At 35.3% G+C, this 23038-nt stretch overlaps 1 protein-coding gene and 1 long non-coding RNA gene across 2 annotated transcripts in view; one reads left to right on the top strand and one right to left on the bottom strand.

The window, feature by feature from the left end:
• Window positions 1-1914: 1914 nt before the first annotated feature.
• LOC122140672 overlaps window positions 1915-23038 on the top strand; it is a 33149-nt gene continuing 12025 nt past the window's right edge. Inside the window, exons 1-2 of the long non-coding RNA XR_006157268.1 lie at window positions 1915-2051; window positions 4563-4668. This is a non-coding gene — a long non-coding RNA (uncharacterized LOC122140672). The remainder of the gene's footprint in view (window positions 2052-4562; window positions 4669-23038) is intronic.
• LOC109065315 (CMP-N-acetylneuraminate-beta-galactosamide-alpha-2,3-sialyltransferase 1-like) lies at window positions 2672-22452 on the bottom strand. Its single transcript, XM_042745245.1, has 7 exons — window positions 22242-22452; window positions 8079-8406; window positions 7260-7447; window positions 4547-4726; window positions 3700-3745; window positions 3399-3518; window positions 2672-3193 (listed from the first exon to the last, which is right to left on the bottom strand). The coding sequence occupies exons 2-7, from the start codon at window positions 8349-8351 to the stop codon at window positions 3026-3028; spliced, it is 975 nt and encodes a 324-aa protein (XP_042601179.1). The 5' UTR covers window positions 8352-8406; window positions 22242-22452; the 3' UTR covers window positions 2672-3025.

Here is a 23038-nt window from a genome sequence, read left to right as displayed (position 1 = left end):
ATATATATATATATATATATATATATATAACTAACCAATATAAATGGATATGGCAGTATGAATAAATATATAACTATATATTATTAAGAGCTGTGTGAACTTTTCTGTTATTGTTTGGACAGATGTTTGTCCCTTTTTAATAGGGTTGACGTGGAGGTTCAGAGACAATCTTCAGAGTTGGTAATTCAAAGTGCTAATATTTATGAGCATACATACTAAGTAGTATACTATTCAGTTGAGAATTTTAATTATTGTAGAAAAGAAATCCACCATACAAACACTATGATGGATGTACGTGGTGTATGAATGCATGAAAAGCTTCACGATAGACCTCTAGTGCTTTGCTCCTCCAGAAGAGGGCAGTAAAAGCTCTTCCTGAAGGAGAGATCTGGACTAAATTCCCAAATCTCTATTCAACTCATTAAAAATGTGCTGAGTCATTCAAGCAAATGAACCACACCTTGGGAATTTTTACGACACAAACAATAGACTAGTTTGATCTGCATCACAGCAGAAAGTATATGACCTGATGTGCATCTGAATCTGTTTGTGTGCTGGTTTGATGAACAGAGATCACGAGTAAAATGACGTGTGTTTGATGATGTAAACTAAAATATGGTGTCATGCCCTCATACAGATAAACGTGAAAACAAATGAAACAATAGTACTAGAATAGTACACAAATTCAGCCTGGCCATCACTGGACTAAATTCCATTTTAAAATCTATTTAAATAGAAAACAAAGTTAAGAATATTTAGCAATATTATTGTTTTTACTGTATTTTGTTGAGCATAAGAGACTTATTACTAACATAAAAAAACTTTTGAATGCTGTATTTTGTCAGTGTTGCATTTATGGATTGCCAAAGGTTCACATGAATTTTCCATGATGCCTCTGGATCTGTTTAGCAATCAAATAACTGACGTCAAATTAGTTAAGGGCAAAAAAATGTAGTCAAGCTTGAATAAATATGAGCCCCTTATTGACACTCCTTCTGCTCACGATTAACAAAAGCATATTTTTCCAATGACACTGACAAACCATTCACATGCTCCACGTCATTGCGTTTCCTTGGCTGAGCTACAAATGGTTACACACAACAGTAAACAGGTTAATATCACAACCCAGCAACCTTGAACAGTATACCTTAAAATAAGTACTGACCTTTTCTTTCTAGCGATTTTACACCTAGTTACAAATGCACATCTCATGTTACAGTTTAATGTATACCTGATCCTAAAGCACGAGTCAAGCAGTTAAGAACAGCGCAATGCCTTGGACAGAATGAAGTAGGCTACAGACATAAGTAATATGTTCTGTTACATGCTCATTTAAAACGTCTTTTGTGTGAAGTTTTAACATGACATTGTCTGACCTGAGCCTGTGTTAAATGGTAAAGCCCTAAAGCACATTTTAATCCCCAGCTTTATAAAAATGCTGCTTTGCATAGACAGGAAAAGACTGATGCATTGCAACTTCTTTGGCATGTGAAAGCCTATAGCTGTGCTTAAGGCAAGAAATGTACTGGTGCTGGCATTTAACATTTATTAAAGGAATGTACAGTTAAATTGCTTTTGGCACTTTAACATACTTGAAATGCTTGTATTTGTCTTCTCAATCAGAGCACTTGTTATGAAAAGGTATAGTTCATCCCTAAACAAACATTCTGTTCAAAATCTACACGACCTTGTGACTGTGAATAAAAAAGGACATGGTTTTAAGAATATCCCATCAGCTCTTTTTCATCGAATGGGAGTTTCCAAATCCAATCTCCCTAATCAGACACACCCAATTTAGTTCTTGCAGTCTCTCCTAATGAGCTGATGATTGGAATCAGGTGTGTTAGATAAGGGAGACATACAAAAGGTGCAGGACAGGGGGGCGTCCAGGACAGGTTTGGGAAGCACTGCTGTAGACGATTAGGTAATCAAAGAATCGGTTTCAAATCTTTATGCCTTGAAGGAAGTGTACAGATGTAATCACAACATTCATAGTCGCATGCAAGATAGTAAACCAGCATCATGTTTGAAGACAGTATTTTATAGTCATGGTAAATAAATGTGCACACACAGTTTGTCTTTTTGCACGTACACACTTGCCATCTATATGTGCAGCATTCTTTCACTCCATGTTTATTTATTTTTTTCTGTAAATGGTCCAAGACATTTTTCCCTGAAATATTTTTACTGCATTTTGTGGTCATTCCACATTTGGAGGATTAGGACACTTACAAATTGTAGTTAGTATGTAATCTATAGATTACACATTTTTTAGTAGGCTCAGTGTATTCTGAGAACTGTTTGATTACTTTTAACCATAACTCGTTTATCACATAGATTTGAATATGATTATTTTGCAGCATATTTTATACCATATTGAAAAAAATATATGTATTTATTAGGGAATTAGGGAAAATCAATAAATGATTATTAATTTACTGCTATTGAGTGATTAACATGTAATCAAAACCATAAACCCAGTATTTAACTTTAGGTAAGACAAATTATTAGTCCACATATCTGTATTTTTATGTTTAGGTAAACGTTCTCTTGAAGGAAATGTACAGATGCAATCACAACATTGGCAAGCATGATAGTAAACCTGCAATAATAATAATAATATAATAATAATAATAATAATACGAATAATAATCCTTACTGTAAGTAGTAAAAGACAAAAAAAGAATTAGGAAGAATCAATAAATAATTTATTAAGTGAATAACATGTAATCAAATCCATAAACAAAGTATATAGCTTGCAACAATTAAACACACTTAAAATTATAATACAAATTGTTAGTCCACCATCTGGGTTAAATACTATTTACTCTCTAGTGAAAAGTGTCATGGATTGATGTCCCTGAAAAGTGTAAACACTGTGACTGTGACATATTTTGATGTGGTGCCTCTTGACAAGCTGAAATGAAAAGTTGATCTCTCAATAGGAATCTTAACTGAAAGCACATCTGCAAAATGCAATAATCAATATTGCAATGCAATATTGTGCAGTTCTAGTTTTCCTACTTCATGTCCAACCTTTGTGCATCAAAATCTTGTTTTCCTGTTGGAGCCGATTGATTGTTTCATTTTCAAATTTTCCAGCATGAATGCCGCTCTCAAATGAAGTCAAGGTTTTTTCAAAATAATGATGCCAGATTCCATCACTCGTAGCTCCAAACCCAAACACACTCACCTGTAAGAGAAAGAGTTATCAATGCATTATTAGTTTATGTGACATTGCAAAGAAAAGTTCATTATTCTAATATATATATATATATATATAGAGAGAGAGAGAGAGAGAGAGAGAATAATAATATAGACCTATATATATAGGCGTGCTCTCAATAATGACGACAATGCCAGGCCACATAGTTTGAGACTCAGAACAGGAGTTTTACCTCGTCACAGATGTGAAGAGCGAATATCAGTGTTAAGAAACCAGTGGATGGATATCTGCCATGTCCTTCTGTCCAGTTATCATAGACATATCTTATGAATTCTGGGTGGAGGATCATCACCTAAAAACAAGAGACAAATAAATTAGGACATTTATGAAATATGCATTTCTAATGTCATGTTTTGAGTCTACAATATCAAGATTTCAATCAGATAATATTAGTAAACCATGCAAATGAAAACAAATCAACATTTGTTATTTGATTGATTGGTTGATTTCATGAGGAGGTTCGTGTAATTCACCTTGTCCTTATCTGCTTTGATAGTAGATGGCACGTCGATGTATGTTCTGTAACGGAATATGTAACAGATATCAACAAACAAAAAAGCTGCCTGCTTAATTCTTATTGTGTGATGTTTGTGAAGGCACAAAATGTTTCTTTGAAATGGCTCAAAGACAAAAAGTTTTTTGTAGAGTGATATATATATATATATATATATATATATATATATATATAATATATATATATATATATATATATATATATATATATATATATAACCTTATAGCAACAACATTCACATTTAGCAAACACTTTTATTTAGAGCAACTTGCAAATGAGGCACGTCACAAACAAATGAGGCACATTACAGTATAAACCAAACGCATATTTAACAAGGAAGTCAAGGGAGTGCTTCAGTATTGACATTTTGCCAGTTCCACACCCTTTACCAATAGTTAATTGTAATTAAAAATGTCAAAAAAAAACCAACAACATAAAACTGATCTGAGATCAGGTAAAAACCATATAGACAGTGGTCCATGGGGTTTACAGAGATCATCGGTCCCCGGTGACGAGCCATTGAAATATTGTAACCAAGAAAGTAGTGCCTCCAAAGCATCCAGTTCTCAGTGTCTTGTTGCTTGGTGTTTTAGCTCAGTTCCTTGTATTCTTAGTGCTTTGATTTCATTATTATACCATTTTTAGCATTCATCTGTCACATTTATGTATTAAATATGTACTTTTGGCTTATTTCGAGGAAACAAATTACTTTTGAAATGTATGTAAATAATATATAAATATAATAATTTATATTTCTATCAGCTAGTTTACAGTCTTGTATTTATAAATGTATGTTTAATTCTTACTGTGTGATGTTTTTAGTGGTGAAGGCACTGATGAGCCACTGAATGTCCAGAATCTTAACGGGAAGAAGCACCAGATGGGTGGAGTTGTCCAAGTCTATGGCGCTCTCAGGATACACAATCCGGTGAGTCGTCTTTGACCCCACATCCTTCTCATAACCCTCTGTTGGGCCTTTATTTATCCTGAGAGAAAAACAGTTTGAGGTATGCATGATATTTTATTGAAAAGCCTTTAAGGCATCTTTTGAAAAATAGTAGGGCTGTGCGATATTGAAGAAAAATGCGATATGTGATACCTTGTTAAAAAATGCGATATTTGATATTCGATGCGATATTGCTTAAAGTGTGTAAAATCAGTGTCAATTATATTTTAAAATATTTAAAATAGGGCTGTCAAATGATTAATCACGATTAATCACATCCAAAATAAAAGTTTTGTTTACATAATATATGTATGTGTACAGGGTATATTTATTATGTATATATAAATACACACACACATAAATTATATATTTAGAAAATATTTACATGTATATACATTGATATATTTATATTCTTATATTTTATATTATATATAAATATATTTAATATATAAACATAACATATTCTTCTTAAATATATACATGCATGTGTGTGTATTTATATATACATAATAAATATACACAGTATACACACATATATTATGTAAACAAAACTTTTATTTTGGATGTGATTAATCGTGATTAATCATTTGACAGCCCTAATTTAAAAATGAAAATTATATAACCAATTTGTTTCACATTCTTTCTTGGAAAAGAAAGAGACCAGCAATGTTTTAGCAGTACATAAAAAGTAGTCACAAATGTCATTTTAACATCAGTGTGAACATACAAAAAAGAAAAAAAAAAAAAAAATGAATGAATGAATGACACAAATTTTATATCATTGTAACTTTGCATTCCATACACTTTAAGTACTTCATATACCACAACAAAAACTATAGTCTGAGAAAGTTCAAGCATGATTATAGGCAAGTGAACAGTCAGTAAAAAACAAAAAAGAAATACACAATCTACAAGCATAGATAAAATAAACAGTAGTATTCAGGTACAGAAATTTAATGATTAAGTGTAAAAATAACACTGCATTGTGTTCTGTGTATGAAATAAATTTAGATTAATCTTTGTTATAACTGTTTTGTCGTTTGATTTACATTAGTGACTCATTCAGCAGCACTTATTTATAGGCTGCTGTCCCTTTAAAACCGACTGCACGGATCCAGTATAATGATACACATCCGATTTCTTACTCAGCTGTTTACGTCCATTTAAAACATAACCGACTGCGTTTACGAGAATGATTGTCCAGACAGGTACTATTGATATAATTCTGTGTGTATGTGTCTGTTCAAACATGAGGAGATGCGAAAGATGAATCAACTCTGTGTTCGAGCGCCGTCTGAAACGTGTGTGCGAGCGTGTGCTTTGCACATGGGCGCAAGAAATAAAGAGGCGCTGTGCAAGATGCCTCGTGCGTGCTTTGGTTGTGGGTATTTGTGTGTGTGTTTGATTCAAAGAGTTGTTCTCTGCAACTTACTGCACTTAACTCTTTTTAACGTCAAGGAATTCTCTACTATATGCATCGAACCTTTGACCTTTTGCAATGTTTTGATTTAAGTAGTCTATTATTAAAATGAATCAGATATCGCACATCCTTGCGATATGCATATTGCGATATTTACATTTGCGATATTTCAGTAATTTCGATATATTGTGCAGCCCTAAAAAATAGTTTAAAGTGGTAGTTCACCCAAAAATGAAAATTAGTTATTCTAGGTGTATATGACTTTTCTTCTGTCAGACGAATCCAGTCGGAGTTATATTAAAAGTTGCATGCATCAGTCCAAAAGAATAATAATCACTTGAATCTAGCTTGCGCTTACTGTTGTAAACAGAAGCAGTTTGGTGGAATTACGTATGAGGTTAGCTTTGCGCATACGCCGCTCAGAAGTGACGCACGCGGAAGCACAGCGGAGAGGTCAAAACAAAACAACGGTCAGTAATTAGAAGTACAAAACGACGATTTTTAATGAAGAATGTCAGAGGATTTCAATATAAGCCAAGAGGAGACTGGTTTTCCTTTGCTAAAGTAAGGAAACTTTGCCTCCTTTGCTCCTGTTATCAAACACTGGTTTTCACGAGACTCACTGGCGCACGCACAAAGCTGACCTCATACGTCATGTTCCCAGAACTGTTGGCGCAAGCTACATTAAAGTGATTATTAACCTTTCAGTATGCATATATTTCTTACAAAAATGCATCGATTTGCCACAGGAGGCCTTTTTTCACCCCCCGGAGCCGTGTGAGACACTTTTTTTTATGGATGGCTTTTTATTTAACTTCTTTTGGACTGATGCATGCAACACCCACTGAGTGCCATTAAACAGCTTGAAAGATCAAAGACAATTTTTAATATAACTCTGACTGGATTCGTCTGAAAGAAGAACGTCATATACACCTAATGACTTGAGTAATTTATGGGATAATTTTAACTTTTGGGTGAACTAACCCTTTTAACATCTTTTCCACATCTGGAATCAACTGATCTAACATAAGCATATCCATTCCATTGATACTGATGCTTGATTATTCTCTAAACTCTAAACTTGAAAAGTTGAAGAGTGAAAGGCAATCTTAAAAGCAACCAAAAACAGTTCAATATAATCTCATTAACTTACCTTATGACAAAGTCATGGAAATCTATGAGAGGCCCATACTTTGATCCCAGCAGGTTCCCAGAGTTTCCCACCACAGCACAGGTTCTGCAGCGATCTGGACCAGCGTCTGAGTAGTGCTCTTTATCAGGGAAGAGAGGAAACAGCTGATCCACCACCTCTGTGTAGTTGCCGGCATTTAATTGTAGCTCCTGTGTGATATTATTAAATCAGTTATGTTGGGATTGAACATCAAATTAGAATAGTTTTTTGTTAATCATCTACCCATAAATAATAGTAGTATTTTTTATATGAGATGTTGTATTTTTTTAATGTTTTTGTGTATGTGTAATTTTTGTAAATTTTAATATTTTGAATATAGATTTTTGGTGGTCAGTAGGATTTTTTTTAAAAGAAAATTGATGCATTTAATTGACCAAAGTGACAGTGAGACATTTATAATGCTACAAATGATTTCTGTTTAAAATAAATGTTGTCTTTTGAACTTTCTATTCATCGAAGAATCCTGAAAAAAATTGACCATTTCCACAAAAACAATTATGCAGCACAACTGTTTTCAATATTGATAATACCAGTAATAAGAAATGTTTTCTAAGCAGCAAATCAGCATATAAGAATGAGTTTTTAAATATCATGTGACTGGAGTAATGATTCTTATGAAAAAATAAAAAACACCGCACTCAACTTCAGTTTTGGGTGCGTAGATCAGTAACATCTCTTTCTAGTAAGGGATCCGCACTTGCTCTATCTTCTTAATAACTTTTAATTTATTTTATTTTTGCTACAGAGAATGATACTGAATACTGAAGCAATCTTTCTTACCTTCCACCACCTGGAGACGTTTGCACGTAGTACACTGTTGGTGCTGTTGAGCAGAAGTGGAATGTTGGGATTGTATCGTTCACTAAACCAGTTACTATTTTCTCGGTCTGTCACACAGATACTGCATTCACATGGAACTTCCTTGGAGATGAAACCATAAGAATCGTAGGTGAAAACCAACAGTGAGTTTTGAAAGTACAGAAGTAACAAGATGGTAGTGGAGCTCAGGAGTGCGGTCATGTAGCGCTGATGTTTCAGTCGTAAAACCACCATCTTTACATCAGTGATGTTTGAGGTTTTAGTTACTTCAAACAGAATTATAATAGATCTATAGAGGGAAAGAGAGTGAGAGAGAATGGTTTATATGGAGATGCTGAAGAGACATCATATAGTTACAGCTATGAATGCAATGTGTATCACTGAACTATCAAATACTGTATATAATAATATTGTGGCTTCGCTATACAGCACACCCTGCTGAAAAAAAAAACACAATAGAAACCATCACAGAATTTATAATGGATTTACTGGTTATAATGGGAACTGTAATGGTCCCTGTGGGTCTCTACATGTCACTTTTTATTGGTGCTTGTTAAAATCCTAATTGAATATGTCCCAAAACACACTACAGGAAACCATTGGTTAATAGTTGATGGTTTTTAATGTTTGTAATGGTATTTTTAGTGGAAACCATAATGGTTTCTATTGTTTTTTTTTTGTTTTTTTTTTCAGCAGAGACCGAATCTTATTGCTTAAAGGGATAGTCCATCAATTTATTTAAACTGAATAAAATATAGAAACTGAAGAAAGGCACAGCAGCTAAAGGGAGTTTTAAAGTTAGTTTAGTTTTGAAGATGGTATGTGACCCTGGACCACAAAACCAGTCATAAGTCGCATGGGTATAAATAGACAACAATGCATTGTATGGGTCAAAATTATCTTTCTTGATTAAATTTTTTTTTTATTATTTTTCTTGTCAAAAATCATTAGGATATTAAGTAAAGATCATGTTCCATGAAGATATTTTGTAAATGTCTTACCGTAAATATATCAAAACGTAATTTTTTTTAGTAATATGCATTGCTAAGAACTTCATTTGGAAAACTATAAAGGCAATTTTCTCAATATTTAGATTTTTTTTTTGCACCCTCAGATTCCAGATTTTCAAATAGTTGTATCTTGGCCAAATGAATTGTCATATTGTAACAAACCATAGATCAATGGAAATCTTATTTATTTAGCTTTAAAATTATGCATAAATCTCAATAAAAATTGACCCTTATGTCTGGTTTTGTGGTCCTGGGTCACATATACAGGTCCTTCTCAAAAAATTAGCATATTGTGAAAAAGTTCATTATTTACCATAATGTAATGATAAAAATTAAACTTTCATATATTTTAGATTCATTGCACACCAACTGAAATATTTCAGGTCTTTTATTGTTTTTAATACTGATGATTTTGGCATACAGCTCATGAAAACCCTAAAAACCAAAATTCCTATCTCAAAAAAATTAGCATATTTTTATCCGACAAATAAAAGAAAAGTGTTTTTAATACAAAAAAGTCAACCTTCAAATAATTATGTTCAGTTATGCACTCAATAGTTGGTCGGGAATCCTTTTGCAGAAATGACTGCTTCAATGCGGCGTGGCATGGGAGGCAATCAGCCTGTGGCACTACTGAGGTGTTATGGAGGCCCAGGATGCTTCGATAGCGGCCTTAAGCTCATCCAGAGTGTTGGGTCTTGCGTCTCTTAACTTTCTCTTCACAATATCCCACAGATTCTCTATGGGGTTCAGGTCAGGAGAGTTCGGCAGGCCAATGAGCAACAGTAATACCATGGTCAGTAAACCATTAACTAGTGGTTTTGGCACTGTGAGCAGGTGCCAGGTCGTGCTGAAAAACGAAATCTTCATCTCCATAAAGCTTTTCAGCAGATGGAAGCATGAAGTGCTCCAAAATCTCCTGATAGCTAGCTGCATTGACCCCGCCCTTGATTAAAACACAGTGGACCAACACCAGCAGCTGACATGGCACCCCCAGACCATCACGACTGTGGGTACTTGACACTGCGACTTCAGGCATTTTGGCATTTCCTTCTCCCCAGTCTTCCTCCAGACTCTGGCACCTTGATTTCCGAATGACATGCAAAATTTGCTTTCATCCGAAAAAAAAAAGTACTTTGGACCACTGAGCAACAGTCCACTGCTGCTTCTCTGTAGCCCAGGTCAGGCGCGTCTGCCGCTGTTTCTGGTTCAAAAGCACACGCCTGTGCACAGTGGCTCTGGATGTTTTACTCCAGACTCAGTTCACTGCTTCCGCAGGTCCCCCAAGGTCTGGACCGAATCGGTCCTTCTCCACAATCTTCCTCAGGGTCCGGTCACCTCTTCTCGTTGTGCAGCCGTTTTTTGCCACACTTTTTCCTTCCCACAGACTTCCCACTGAGGTGCCTTGATACAGCACTCTGGGAACAGCCTATTCGTTCAGAAATTTCTTTCTGTGTCTTACCCTCTCGCTTGAGGGTGTCAATGATGGCCTTCTGGACAGCAGTCAGGTCGGCAGTCTTACCCATGATTGCGGTTTTGAGTAATGAACCCAGGCTGGGAGTTTTTAAAAGCCTCAGGAATTTTTTGCAGGTGTTTAGAGTTAATTAGTTGATTCAGATGATTAGGTTAAATAGCTCATTTAGAGAACCTTTTCATGATATGCTAATTTTTGAGATAGGAATTTTGGGTTTTCATGAGCTGTATGCCAAAATCATCAGTATTAAAACAATAAAGACCTGAAATATTTCAGTTGGTGTGCAATGAATCTAAAATATATGAAAGTTTAATTTTTATCATTACATTATGGAAAATAATGAACTTTTTCACAATATGCTAATTTTTTGAGAAGGACCTGTATGGACAAAAATATTCTGAAAGTCAGTGTGACCAGGTCCGTGTACGTTTTGATCATTTCATTTCCTATTTGGAATGGAATAACCAGAAATGAAAAGACAGATTGTTTGTTCATTTTATGAGATTTTGGCTTGATTTCTCATGTTTCGTTTGTGGTTTACAAACGGTTTATAGATGTGATGTTTCATTCGCACAGGTGGGCGGCGCTGAAATGTCCCCATCATCTGATTGGTCAAATCACTCTGCCTTTAGTCTAAGCTTTTAATTCTGTCAGAATAAGAGTCAGTGCGGCGCTAAATATTGCACTTTAGACAATTGTCTGAATAACTGTTAACTACGCATAACATTTGAAGCAGGAATATGTCACTGGTCACCTATTTTTTGTGTTCAAGCTTACGGTACTTTGATGTCATTCATCGATTAGTCTGTGCAGCACCACTATAAGTCGAACACATTTCTTCTTTATTCTTTGTATATTAAACGTTACTATTACACCGTGTCTAAACCGGACTCGAGCGTATTATAGTATTTTGTTGCATGACAAAATACTATAGAACTCATTATAATCAGTGATGCTGTCTACACTGGATGCAGCGTGGTGCGACACGAACAATCCCAGACAGAAAACTGCTGCTGTGTTCTATTTATGACATATTGACAAAAATTTCTAATGATTTTCAATGGTCGCTTTGTTGCTTCCAGTTTATTCAGGTTTTAGATGTTGTTTTTCTGTTGGGGTTAGTTTCGTGTATTGTGTTGTCTGGTTTTTAATTGTTTTAATTATTATCATGAGAGAGTAATTGACTCCGCCTAGAGCTTTAATGCTTCACCAAACTTGGCTCAGACCTTCAGACTGATCTGACTCAGGTTATCTTAACTGGTCGAACTTTTTTGGTTTCCCAAAAGATCCTATTGGCTTGGCATTATCTGAGCAATGAAGGCCATAATACTTAATGCTGTCCACTAGAGGGTGCAACCGGATAAGAAATCTTTTCAGTTTTTTTCTCTCGGTTTACATCAGTTTAAATGACAAATAAATGCATGAATTTCATTTGTACTGACATGAATAGACCATGAATTCCATGTTGGTCCAGACTTGCCAGGGCCCTCCATCTGCTGTAGGTGAACCAAAAACAACTGATAAAAGCTCTCAGTGATATGTGTCGGGTCCCTGCTTTAATAGCAGCAACATTCACAAATGTTTACAGAACAAGCAGGAACCCAGTGTGCCTGTAGCTTTCTCTTTTCTGTTTTATCACATGATAGAAAGTCTAAGGACTTCTCAAGCCGAAGGGCTAACTCATCTAATCTGCGGCCTATTATGCATCACACTAAGATTGCTGTAAAGACACAAAGCACTGCCATCAGTTAGCATTTTTAAACATTCGCACACTAAAAAATAAATCATTTCTAATCATTAACTTAGTCACAAACAATCTGGATTTTATGTTTCTAAATGAAACATGGCTAGAAGACAGCTGCAGTGCAACAGTCCTCAATGAAGTAGCCCCTCCAAACTTTACTTTCATGAGTGTCTGTAGGACTGTTAGGAGAGGTGGAAGTGTAGCTGCTCTATTTAAAGATGTTTACCAATGCAAGCTAGTGTCATTTGGCCAGTACTTGTCTTTTGAATATCTAGGGATTGTGCTGAAAGGTGCTCCACGCATTCCGTTTATCATTATTTACAGGCCTCCAAAATACTCTCCAGCCTTTGTTGAAGAGGTCACAGAAATGTTATCAAAGATTTCCTCAGAGTTTGACTGTTTTGCTATTGTGGAGGATTTTAATATTCACATAGATAGATAATGCAGAAAACAAAACTACAAAAGAAATGATAACGGTTCTAAACACTTTTGACCTGATTCAGAATGTGCATGGACCCACACACAAAGGTGGACACACTCTAGATTTAATCATCAGTAGGGCTCTATTGTCCATTGTTATTAAGGACGTAGCACTATCTGATCACTTCTGTATTTTCTTTGATATATTGATCTCTGCTGCCATTGAATCTAGATCTGTCTCTGTCAGAAAGACATGCATTATCGAGAACACTAGTGTGCTATTTATAGAGGCTTTATCTTTAACACCAAGCATTTCTGCAGACTCTGTTGATCTTCTCCTTGATTCTTTTAACTCAAAAGTTAAGAATGTTATTGATGATATTGCTCCTGTAATAGTCAATAAGAAAATTAGCAGACAGAAATCAGTTTGGAGAAAATCAACAGCAGTTCAGAGTATGAAAATACAATGCAGAAAAGCTGAGCACATGTGGTGGAAGACGAAACTTGAAATTCACTAAAGCATCTACAAAGACAGCCTTCGTGCTTTCAATGTGGAACTAGCCACAGCTAAACACACTGTAAAAAATAATCCGTAAAATATACGGTAAAAAACTGGCAGCTGTGGTTGCCAGAATTATACCATAAAAAATACGGTAACACCGTTTTAGGTTTAACGGTTTTATACCGTAAAAATACGGTAACACCATTTTAGGTTTATCGGATTTACCCTTAAATGTACAGTTTAATACCATAATTTAACTGATATAATATTAATATACCAACTTACTGAAGTACTGAAATCTGTTTTGTACCTTTGTAATACACTGGTAACCACCAAAAGCAGGTGGTGATGAGAAAGTCACGTGATGAAACAAAGCCCATCACAAGCAGCTTTTAAATAATAAGATACATAAAAGGTGCACAGTGTCATTCACACAAGCACTAAACACCATCATGGTGAGACACATTAAACTGAAATATGCAATAAACATTCATTTAACAACATTATATGTAACATACAACCCTAATAAACATAACAGATAAGAAAAAAATAAGAAGAAACATTGTTATTTCAAAGAAAAAACATAAAATTCAAACAAAATTTGAAATGCAACGCAGAGAATTCTGGGAATGTCAGTTTACGATTTTTCCTTGTAAATTTTACAGGAAATTACAGTTAACCATTTAACAGGTTTGCACTGTAGCATTTTCACAGTTTGTTACCGTTAAAATCACAGTCATTTACTTTAAAATTACATGTAAAGTCCAATACAGTTTTTCACCGTATATAGTAGGGGAATTTACCGTAAACCATTTAACAGGTTTTTACTGTAGCATTTTCACAGTATTTTACCGTTAAATTTACAGTAATTTCTTCTCAAACCTTATAAACAGTAACTTAAACAACACTCGTGCTCTTTTTGCCACTGTTGAGAGACTGACAAACCCCCCAAGTCAGATTTCCAGTGAAATGCTCTCAGACAGCAAATGCAATGAGTTTGCTTCCTTCTTTTCTGAGAAGATCATCAATATCAGGAAGGCGATTAGCACATCCTCAAGTAATGCAGAGGTCAGACATATTCGGCCGCAATATCAAAAAGATACTATGTCTATTTTTGAAGCAATTGATAGCAAAATTTTGGAAGGAATAGTGCAGCATCTAAAATCGTCAAACTGCTATCTTGACACACTTCCCACATCTTTTTTCAAAAGTGTGCTTAACTGTTTAGAAGCAGATCTCTTAGAAGTGGTGAACGCCTCACTTCTTTCTGGGACTTTTCCAAACTCCCTGAAAACTGCAGTTGTTAAGTCCCTCTGAAAAAGAGCAATCTTGATAACACCATTTTGAGCAATTATAGACCAATATCAAATCTTCCTTTTATAGGCAAAATTGTAGAAAAGGTAGTTTTTAATGAGCTAAACAAATACTTAAACTCAAATGGATACCTGGACAATTTTTAATGTGGTTTCCGAACGCATCACAGCACAGAGACAGCAGTCATTAAGATAATAAATGATATTCACTTAAATTCTGACTCTGGCAAAATATCAGTGCTGTTATTGCTTGATCTCAGTGCTGCGTTTGACACTGTCGATCATAACATACTAATAGAGAGACTGGAAAACTGGGTCGGGCTTTCTGGGATGGTACTCAAATGGTTCAGGTCATACTCAGAAGGGAGAGGCTATTATGCGAGTATAGGAGAGCATAATTCTAAGTGGACGTCCATGACATGCGGAGTCCCACAAGGCTCAATTCTTGCACCGCTCTTGTTTAGCCTGTAAATGCTCCCACTAAGTCAAATAATGAGGAAGAACCAAATTGCCTATCACAGGTATGCTGATGATACCCAGATTTACCTAGCCTTATCTCCAAATGACTACAGCCCCATTGACTCCCTCTGCCAATGCATTGATGAAATAAACAGTTGGATGTGCCAGAACTTTCTTCAGTTAAACAAGGAAAAGACTAAAGTCATTATATTTGGAAACAAAGATGAAGTTCTCAAGGTGAATGCATAACTTGACTCAAACAACTAAAAATCAAGTCAGGAATCTTGGTGTGATTCTGGAGACAGACCTTAGTTTCAGCAGACATGTCAAAGCAGTAACTAAATCAGCATACTATCATCTAAAAAACATTGCAAGAATTAGATGTTTTGTTTCCAGTCAAGACTTGGAGAAACGTGTTCATGACTGTATCACCAGCAGGGTGGACTATTGTAATGGTCTCCTTACCGGCCTTCCCAAGTAGACCATTAGACAGAAGCTGCAGCTCAATCCAGAACGCTGCTGCTAGTAGAATTCTGACTAGAACCAGAAAATCTGAGCATATCACACCAGTCCTCAGGTCCTTACACTGGCTTCCAGTTACATTTAGGATTGATTTTAAAGTACTTTTACTCGTTTATTAATCACTCAATGACCCAGGACCGAAATACATTGCAGATATGTTCACTGAATATAAACTTAACAGACCACTCAGATCATTAGGATCAAGTCAGTTAGAAATAACAAGGGTTCACACAAAACAAGGGGAGTCCGCTTTTAGTTATTATGCCGCCCCGCAGTTGGAATCAGCTTCCAGAAGAGATCAGATGTGCTAAAACATTAGCCACTTTTGAATCTACTCAAAACTCATTTGTTTAGTTGTGCATTTATTGAATGAGCACTGTGCGATGTCTGAACTGATTGCACTGTATTTTATTTATTCACTGTATTTTATGTAAAATCAGTTTCTATTTTTAACCGTTTTAAATTAGTTTTAAATTCATTTTAAATCAATGTTTCAATAATTTTTTATCATTTTTTTTCATGATTATTTTACTTTCTTTTATGTAAAGCACTTTGAATTACCATTGTGTATGAAATGTGCTACATAAATAAACTTGCCTTGTTGTCTGTATGCAAGCAGTTCTATTTACAACATGTTAATGATGCAGAAACCCTACAAGATTAAAACTTAATTAAAAAAAAATTAAAGATGAAAAACATTTTCATTGTAATATTACTACTTTGTACTGTAATTTGTAATAGCCCACTCTGTTGATAGTAGACCTGAAAATTTTAGTTGTTTTAGTAATGATTATATTATTAATCAATGCTATCTGAGGTTTTGAATCAAATTGTAAAAATTCAAACCAGTGAAACATTTCAAAAGACTTATGTTCTGTTTCAAAGGATCTGTGCACAAATCAGTTAAAAAGAGCATGTGTAAATTGCAAAACTAAAACATTCGGAGATATGAAAAACAGAAAAATTCCAAATAACAGCATAATCATAAGCAGTATGTTCAATAACAGGGGGTTATGAGAAGTGCTATTGCTAATAAACAGCTCTTGATAATGAAAGTTCAGAATCGAAAATTGCTGTTTGAGAACTCATGTCAAAATCCACCTGTCAGTCACTGATTCCATAAAGTGTTCAAAAGGTACATTGCAGTCAGAAGCATGAAATATTGTAGACTATATGATAGCATGCACTTTCAACAATTGCTGAAGTAGAAATAATTCAGCCAAAGTCAAGGGACAAGTGGCTAAATCACCATAATGGTGACTTTAAACGGACCATATGAAAGAAATAAAGCCAGAATGGTTTATAATAATTGAACATGATGATGATGTTTTTGAGTGGTTTGAGCATGCTACTTTATTTTAAGATATTGTTTATTTACACTGGTTTGTGCATTTCATGTGAAGTTCATCTACACCAAATTAAGCACACCTGAACCAGCTATAAGCAAGGTCTTCAGGATCACTAGAAATGTCCAGGCAAGTGAGTTGGAACTGGCTGGAGCTGAACTCTGCAGATCCTCTATCTCAGTGGTTTTCAAACCGGTCCTGCAAGCACCCCTAGCACCTCACATTTTGTATGTCTCCCTTTATCTGACACACCCATTTCAGGTCTTGCAGTGATAGACAGGGGAGACACAGAAAATGTGCAATGCTGGGGGTACTCGCAGGACCGGTTTTGGAAACCACTGCGTAACATACAGTAACATCCAATGTTCCTGAACAATTGGTGTAGTTCTGTGTAAAACTGTATGCATTTTTCTCCACTTCCTGCAGTAACATTTGTTCAGTTAGTACGGTTCAAGCAGGGTGTGTAAATGTGATAAGTTTTCAGTAAAGACATCTTCAAAAGTTCTAAATCATTGCAGTTTTGTTTGCCTGTGTTGTGAGGAGTTGTATTTTTTTTGTAGATTACATTTTCCATTGTACTTACTGACCTACACATCTGCATGTAACATCCAACCATGCAAATCCATTTATAGATTTAAAGGGATACTCCACCCCAAAATGATTAATCCTGTACCCCATGTCGTTCCAAACCCCGTAAAAGCTCAGTTTGTCTTCGGAACACAATTTAAGATATTTTGGATGAAAACCTGGAGGCTTGAGACTGTTCCATAGACTGCCAAGTAAATAACAGTGTCAAGGTCCATAAAAGGTATGAAAGTCGTCATCAGAATACTCCATCTGCCATCAGACGTGCAATCTTGGTTATATGAAGTGACGGGGACACTTTTTGTAAGCGAAGAAAATAAAAATAACGACTTTATTCAATAATTAGTTTGTCAACGGTCTCCTCTGTGTCTCTCCATATCACTGTATGCTGCGTATGCTCTGTGTCATCCGTGCCACAAGGATGCGCTGTTACTACATGTATTTAGCTTTGATTTGAAAGAAAACAGTGCATAATTTCCCTTTTTGGTCACATGAACCAAATGAACCGAACTACAAGTGTGAACGAACTCTTATTCTGTCTGACAGAATTAAAAGCTTGTACTGAAGGTGGAGCGATTTGACCAATCAGATGAAAGGGGCGTTTCAGTGCTGCCTACGCGTGCGAATGAAACCTTGCAACTATAAACCTATTTGTAAACCACATACGAAATGAGAAATCGAGCCTAAATCTCATATTCTGTTTGTGAAACTAAAAGGAAAAACGAATAAACAAAATGTCTTTTCATTTCTCGTTATTCCATTCGAAATAGGAAATGAAATAGTCAAAATGTAGGCTACACAGACCGACCATGACCTGAAACTGTTTGGTTATCAGCAATCTTAAAAATGTCATCATTTGTGTAGAAGAAAGTAAGTCAGACAGGTTTGTAAAGACATGAGGCGAGTAAACAATGACAAAACTTTAATTTTTGGGTTAAAAAAACTACCCATTTAAGCAAAAGTAGGCTAACTGCAGTGCCATTCTTAAAGGGATAGTTCCCCCAAAAATGAAAATGTGATGTTTATCTGGTTACCCCCAGGGCATCCAAGATATAGGTGACTTTGTTTCTTCAGTAGAACACAAACCAAGATTTTTTAACTCAAACCGTTGCAGTCTATCAGTCTTATAATGTAAGTGGATAGGAATCACGACTAAAACATAAAATAAAAAAACAAAACAAAACAAAACAAATTAAACCCTGTGTCTCGTGATGATACATTGATGTGTAAAGACACAAAACGATCTGCCTGTGCAAGAAACTGAACAGTATTTATATTGTTTGCTGACCTCTGATTCACGCAATGTCCGAACTGTAAGAACTCTCATGAGCGCGTCCTCCTGGGTGTGTTCTCGGCAGCAGGCACGTGAGGCGTCTTCTTTTTGCTTTATGGCGGATCGCAGTAAATGTACCATTGACACTCCTAATTGGTATTGTAAGATAGTGTCAATGGTCCATTTGAGAGATAGGTGGTGGTAATGCACTTATAAGTCTGCAATCCGCCATAAAGTTTCATTGTACGTTTTAGCGTGATTCCTTTCCATTTACATTATAAGAGTGATAGACTGCAACGGTTTGAGTTAAAAATGTTGGTTTGTGTTCTACTGAAGAACCAAAGTCACCTACATCTTGGATGCCATGGGGGTAAGCAGATTAACATCACATTTTCATTTTTGGCTGAAATATCACTTTAACGGTCTAAATTTTATTCAGTTTGTATCAAGAAATTACAAAAAACAAGTTAAACAAATGCTGTTCATATATCCCCCATTCAAAACAAACTATTTTAGATATTAAACTGATTATATAGCCCTGTCTAATAATATACAACAAATTTCATTTTTAAATTCTTCTAAAAAGAGTGGACACAACTCTCTTCATTTTTAATGCGGCTGCCGCAACATCAGCTATATCCGGAGTATAAACTTTTATCCCAATACTTTCATTATAGCAATAAGATTGCGTGTGTTTGAATTGACATCGCGATGTTTTTAATGATTAATCCATATGAGCCTCCATGGCTATGGGATGAAATTAGACTCAAAATGATTAATAGATGCACGCAAATTTATCCATGTACTGCATACATTTTATACATGTATCTTACTAACCACAAACAAATGTCTTTCAATTTGATTCGGGATAAAATGATTGTGCAGCGATTTGTACAAATGCAGACATGTTTGCGAATAAAAATATTCTGTTCTGCATTAATATATCATAAATTGCTCATGCAAAAAGGAATCCATGCATATGTGGATCGTGTGACGCGCGTGTATTAATTGAAGTCTAGTTCGAGTCGATCTTGTTCGGTTCATTTGGATTTTGAGACTTAATTTTCACAGTTTTCAGCATTTCAATAACATTCAGAAAAATCAGTGGCCACTAGATGGCACTATAGCCCCACTCACGTGCGTATTCCATTGTGTACAGTGGAACTTAACTTGCCTTAAGACACAGAAAAACTTTGCATTTGGCCAAACAAGAACTTCGTGACAATAGCCTACCATGTTTTTTTTCTCTGTAATTTCAACTGCACGTTGTCAGTTATTCCTTCCTTGTATGCCATTATTATTATTATTATTATTATTATTATTATTATTATTATTATCATTATTATACATATAGGCTTACAACATTAAACCAAACATATAGATACACTATAGAATCTAGATCCATTGGTTAATTAAAACAGCCCGTAGTACAATCCGTGCCGTTCAGCCTGAGCTCGGGTCAAGCACATGAAGAGGACAATTTTTTCATGTGAAGAAGACCATGATTTTTATTTTTTTATTTTGGAAAACGGGTTAAGAACAAAGCCTGGTTTACATAGGCCTAATAAATAATAATCTGTAGCATTCAAATTCAAGTAGCCAACATTGTGAAATGGAACCATTTGGATTCGTGCCAAATGAGAGAGTAAGGAAGAAGATTATAGGGCCAAACAATAATAAAAAATATATATATATAAAATAAAAAAAAACTTTTCCAGAATACAGTCATTAGCCTATAATGCGAGATTAAACTCATTAAATATCCAGAAAAATGTAGAAATAACATATTTAGAATAAAAATAATTAAATATCGAGAATAAAGTCGTTCATCAGTCAACTTCATCTTTAGAGCCGACACTGACTCAGAAAACAGTTTAGTAATAATAAGTAGCCTATATAAAATATGTCCTAGCTATTTATGCGATCCGCTTGAACGCGGAATAGGCTATAGCTAGCCTATAAAACGCTCGTTTAGTATAGTTTAGTTTAAGTTAATTTAATAATTTTATTAAATATAAATGTGTAATCCCTGATGGCTTAAATGAGCGACTATAATAGCCCTTTTAATAAATAATAATAATAATAATAATAATAATAATAATAATAATAATAATAAAAGGAAGGAATAAACTGACAACGTGCCGCTGAATTACAGAAAAAAACATGGTAGGCTATTGTCAAGAAGTTCTTGTTTGGCAAAATTAATATAAGCTATTCTGTGTCTTAAGACAAGTTAGAACAAGTTCAATAAAACATTTTTATTGTATTTCTACGGGCAGAGGAGAATAGCCAAACCAAAAAGAAACAAAGAAAACACAATGTAACATTCATAACTGTACACAATGGATGGCGCACATGTGAGTGGGGCTAGTGCCATCTAGTGGTCACTGTTTTTCTTTGGCTCAGCTGTGTGTGTGGATTTGGCAAGGCTTAAAGGGCTGAACCAAAGTCTCAAAATTCAAGTGAATCAACTAGAATCGACTTGGATGAATGCACGCACGTCGCCTGATCTACAAATGCACATTTTAATCCCTACATGCACAAATTATGATAATTTAATACAAACTCTAACATTTGTATTCACAAATATGTCTTTATTTGAACAAAATGCTGCACATTAATGTAATTCTTAACTCTGCAGACACCGGTTGAAAAGCATTTGTTTCAGTGTAGTGATGCACATTTGCAAATTTTTCAAATCGTGTACACGTTAATGAATTGCACTGGGCTTTGTTCGTTAGTAGTTGTGTGTGTGAGACTTGAAATGCTGAAAACTGTGAAAATGAAGTCTCAAAATCCAGATGACCTGCACAAGATCGACTCGAACTAGACGTCAATTAATGCACGCGTGTTACCTGATCAACATATGCATGGATTCCTTTTTGCATGAGCAATTTGATATATTAATGCAGAACATTTTTATTTCCAAACATGTCTGTATATGGACAAATCGCTGCACAATCATTTAATCCTGAATCAAATTGAAAGGCATTTGTTTGTGGTTAGTAAGATACATGTATAAAATTTATCCAGTACATGGATAATTTTGCATGCATTTATTAATCATTTTGAGTCTAATTTTATCCCATACATGGCGCACCCCTTCCGCGATCCATGTAATCGACCAATTGAGGCGCGTGAGAAGTTGACATCTACACAGAACGATCAAAGCGATGCAAATACGCGCACGTGTTTGTTCGTTCGTTCGTTCACTGGAAGCGTCGCTGCGCACCGATCATTAAATGACACCAAAGTACCGCGAGAGCGATTCAAAAGCATAAGGAGTCGTCTGCTCTGCTCTCAATAGCTCTCATGAATGTCATACAACGATCGATCTGCACAGTTCAAACAGCCAATACCTTAAAATTTTAAGGCAATATATAAATCCTGGCAAGGTCACCCTAGTCCTATGAGACTATTTGAAACCACACATAAGACCCTCATAATAAAAATCCTCAGTAGCCATACTGACTTACTTTGGAAAGATCCTTGTAGATGTAGCCTGTTTCACAGACTCCTCTTGGTGCTGCGTCGAAGCTTGGTTTATTAGACCTGGCAATGTGGATGACTGCTAAAGATGTGATTTGACTACCATTACCTGAGCTTTAGTTGCGCTTAAGCAGTAAGGAGGGGTTTATATGTGACTGCCTCCCTCTGGTAACGCTGGTTTATTCATCTGCTGCCTGAATCTCATGATTTCATTAGGGTACGTGACAATGCATAAAAAAACCTGCGTCAAACGGTGTAGCAGTTGCTCAATTCAGCGGGAAATCTACGGCAACACTAAACACCAGCTAGGGTGTGTCAGTGAGAAAACATTACAGATGCAATGGACCTAACCCTGATTATGGAAATAAAGGAAAACTAAGGGTACAATGTACTGTATTAATAGGTGGTTAGATTAAATTTAACAGAACTATTGCTTGGTGTTTTGAGAAAAAAAAACATGATTCTCCTGGTGCTTCTTATGGCCATTACCACCTCACTATTCAGTATTCACCTTGAGGAGCCTGCTTCACAAAAACCGAACTTAAAGAAACCTCACAAAGCCAACATCCATGAAAGAGCTGAAATTGCTTAACCTTTAACCACAGACTTGTTCAAATGCAAAAAAGATGATGTTATGATGACCATAAAACCTGGACTGTTGAGCAGCAAGATGAGCATTAGAAAACTCATGCATTTCATGGGGGGAAATGGAGATATTATTATTATTATTATTATTATTACTATTTTTAAGTTGTATTGAAATGCAAATGTATCTTTGTAAGAA

Source organism: Cyprinus carpio, chromosome B19, assembly GCF_018340385.1.
Source record: "Cyprinus carpio isolate SPL01 chromosome B19, ASM1834038v1, whole genome shotgun sequence".
NCBI lineage: Eukaryota > Metazoa > Chordata > Actinopteri > Cypriniformes > Cyprinidae > Cyprinus > Cyprinus carpio.
Note: the sequence above shows the minus strand (reverse complement) of the source record. Positions and strands in the feature narration are given on the sequence as shown.

Bases quoted from the DNA above. Each gene is read 5' to 3' on its own strand.
- LOC109065315 (XM_042745245.1), bottom strand. From the start codon at position 8,351: ATGGTGGTTTTACGACTGAAACATCAGCGCTACATGACCGCACTCCTG. The intron at 4,727-7,259 runs GTAAGTTAATGA...TTTTTCTCTCAG, and splicing joins TTCCATGACTTTGTCATAAG to GATAAATAAAGGCCCAACAG. The intron at 3,194-3,398 runs GTAAAACTCCTG...TTTCTCTTACAG, and splicing joins CTCTTCACATCTGTGACGAG to GTGAGTGTGTTTGGGTTTGG.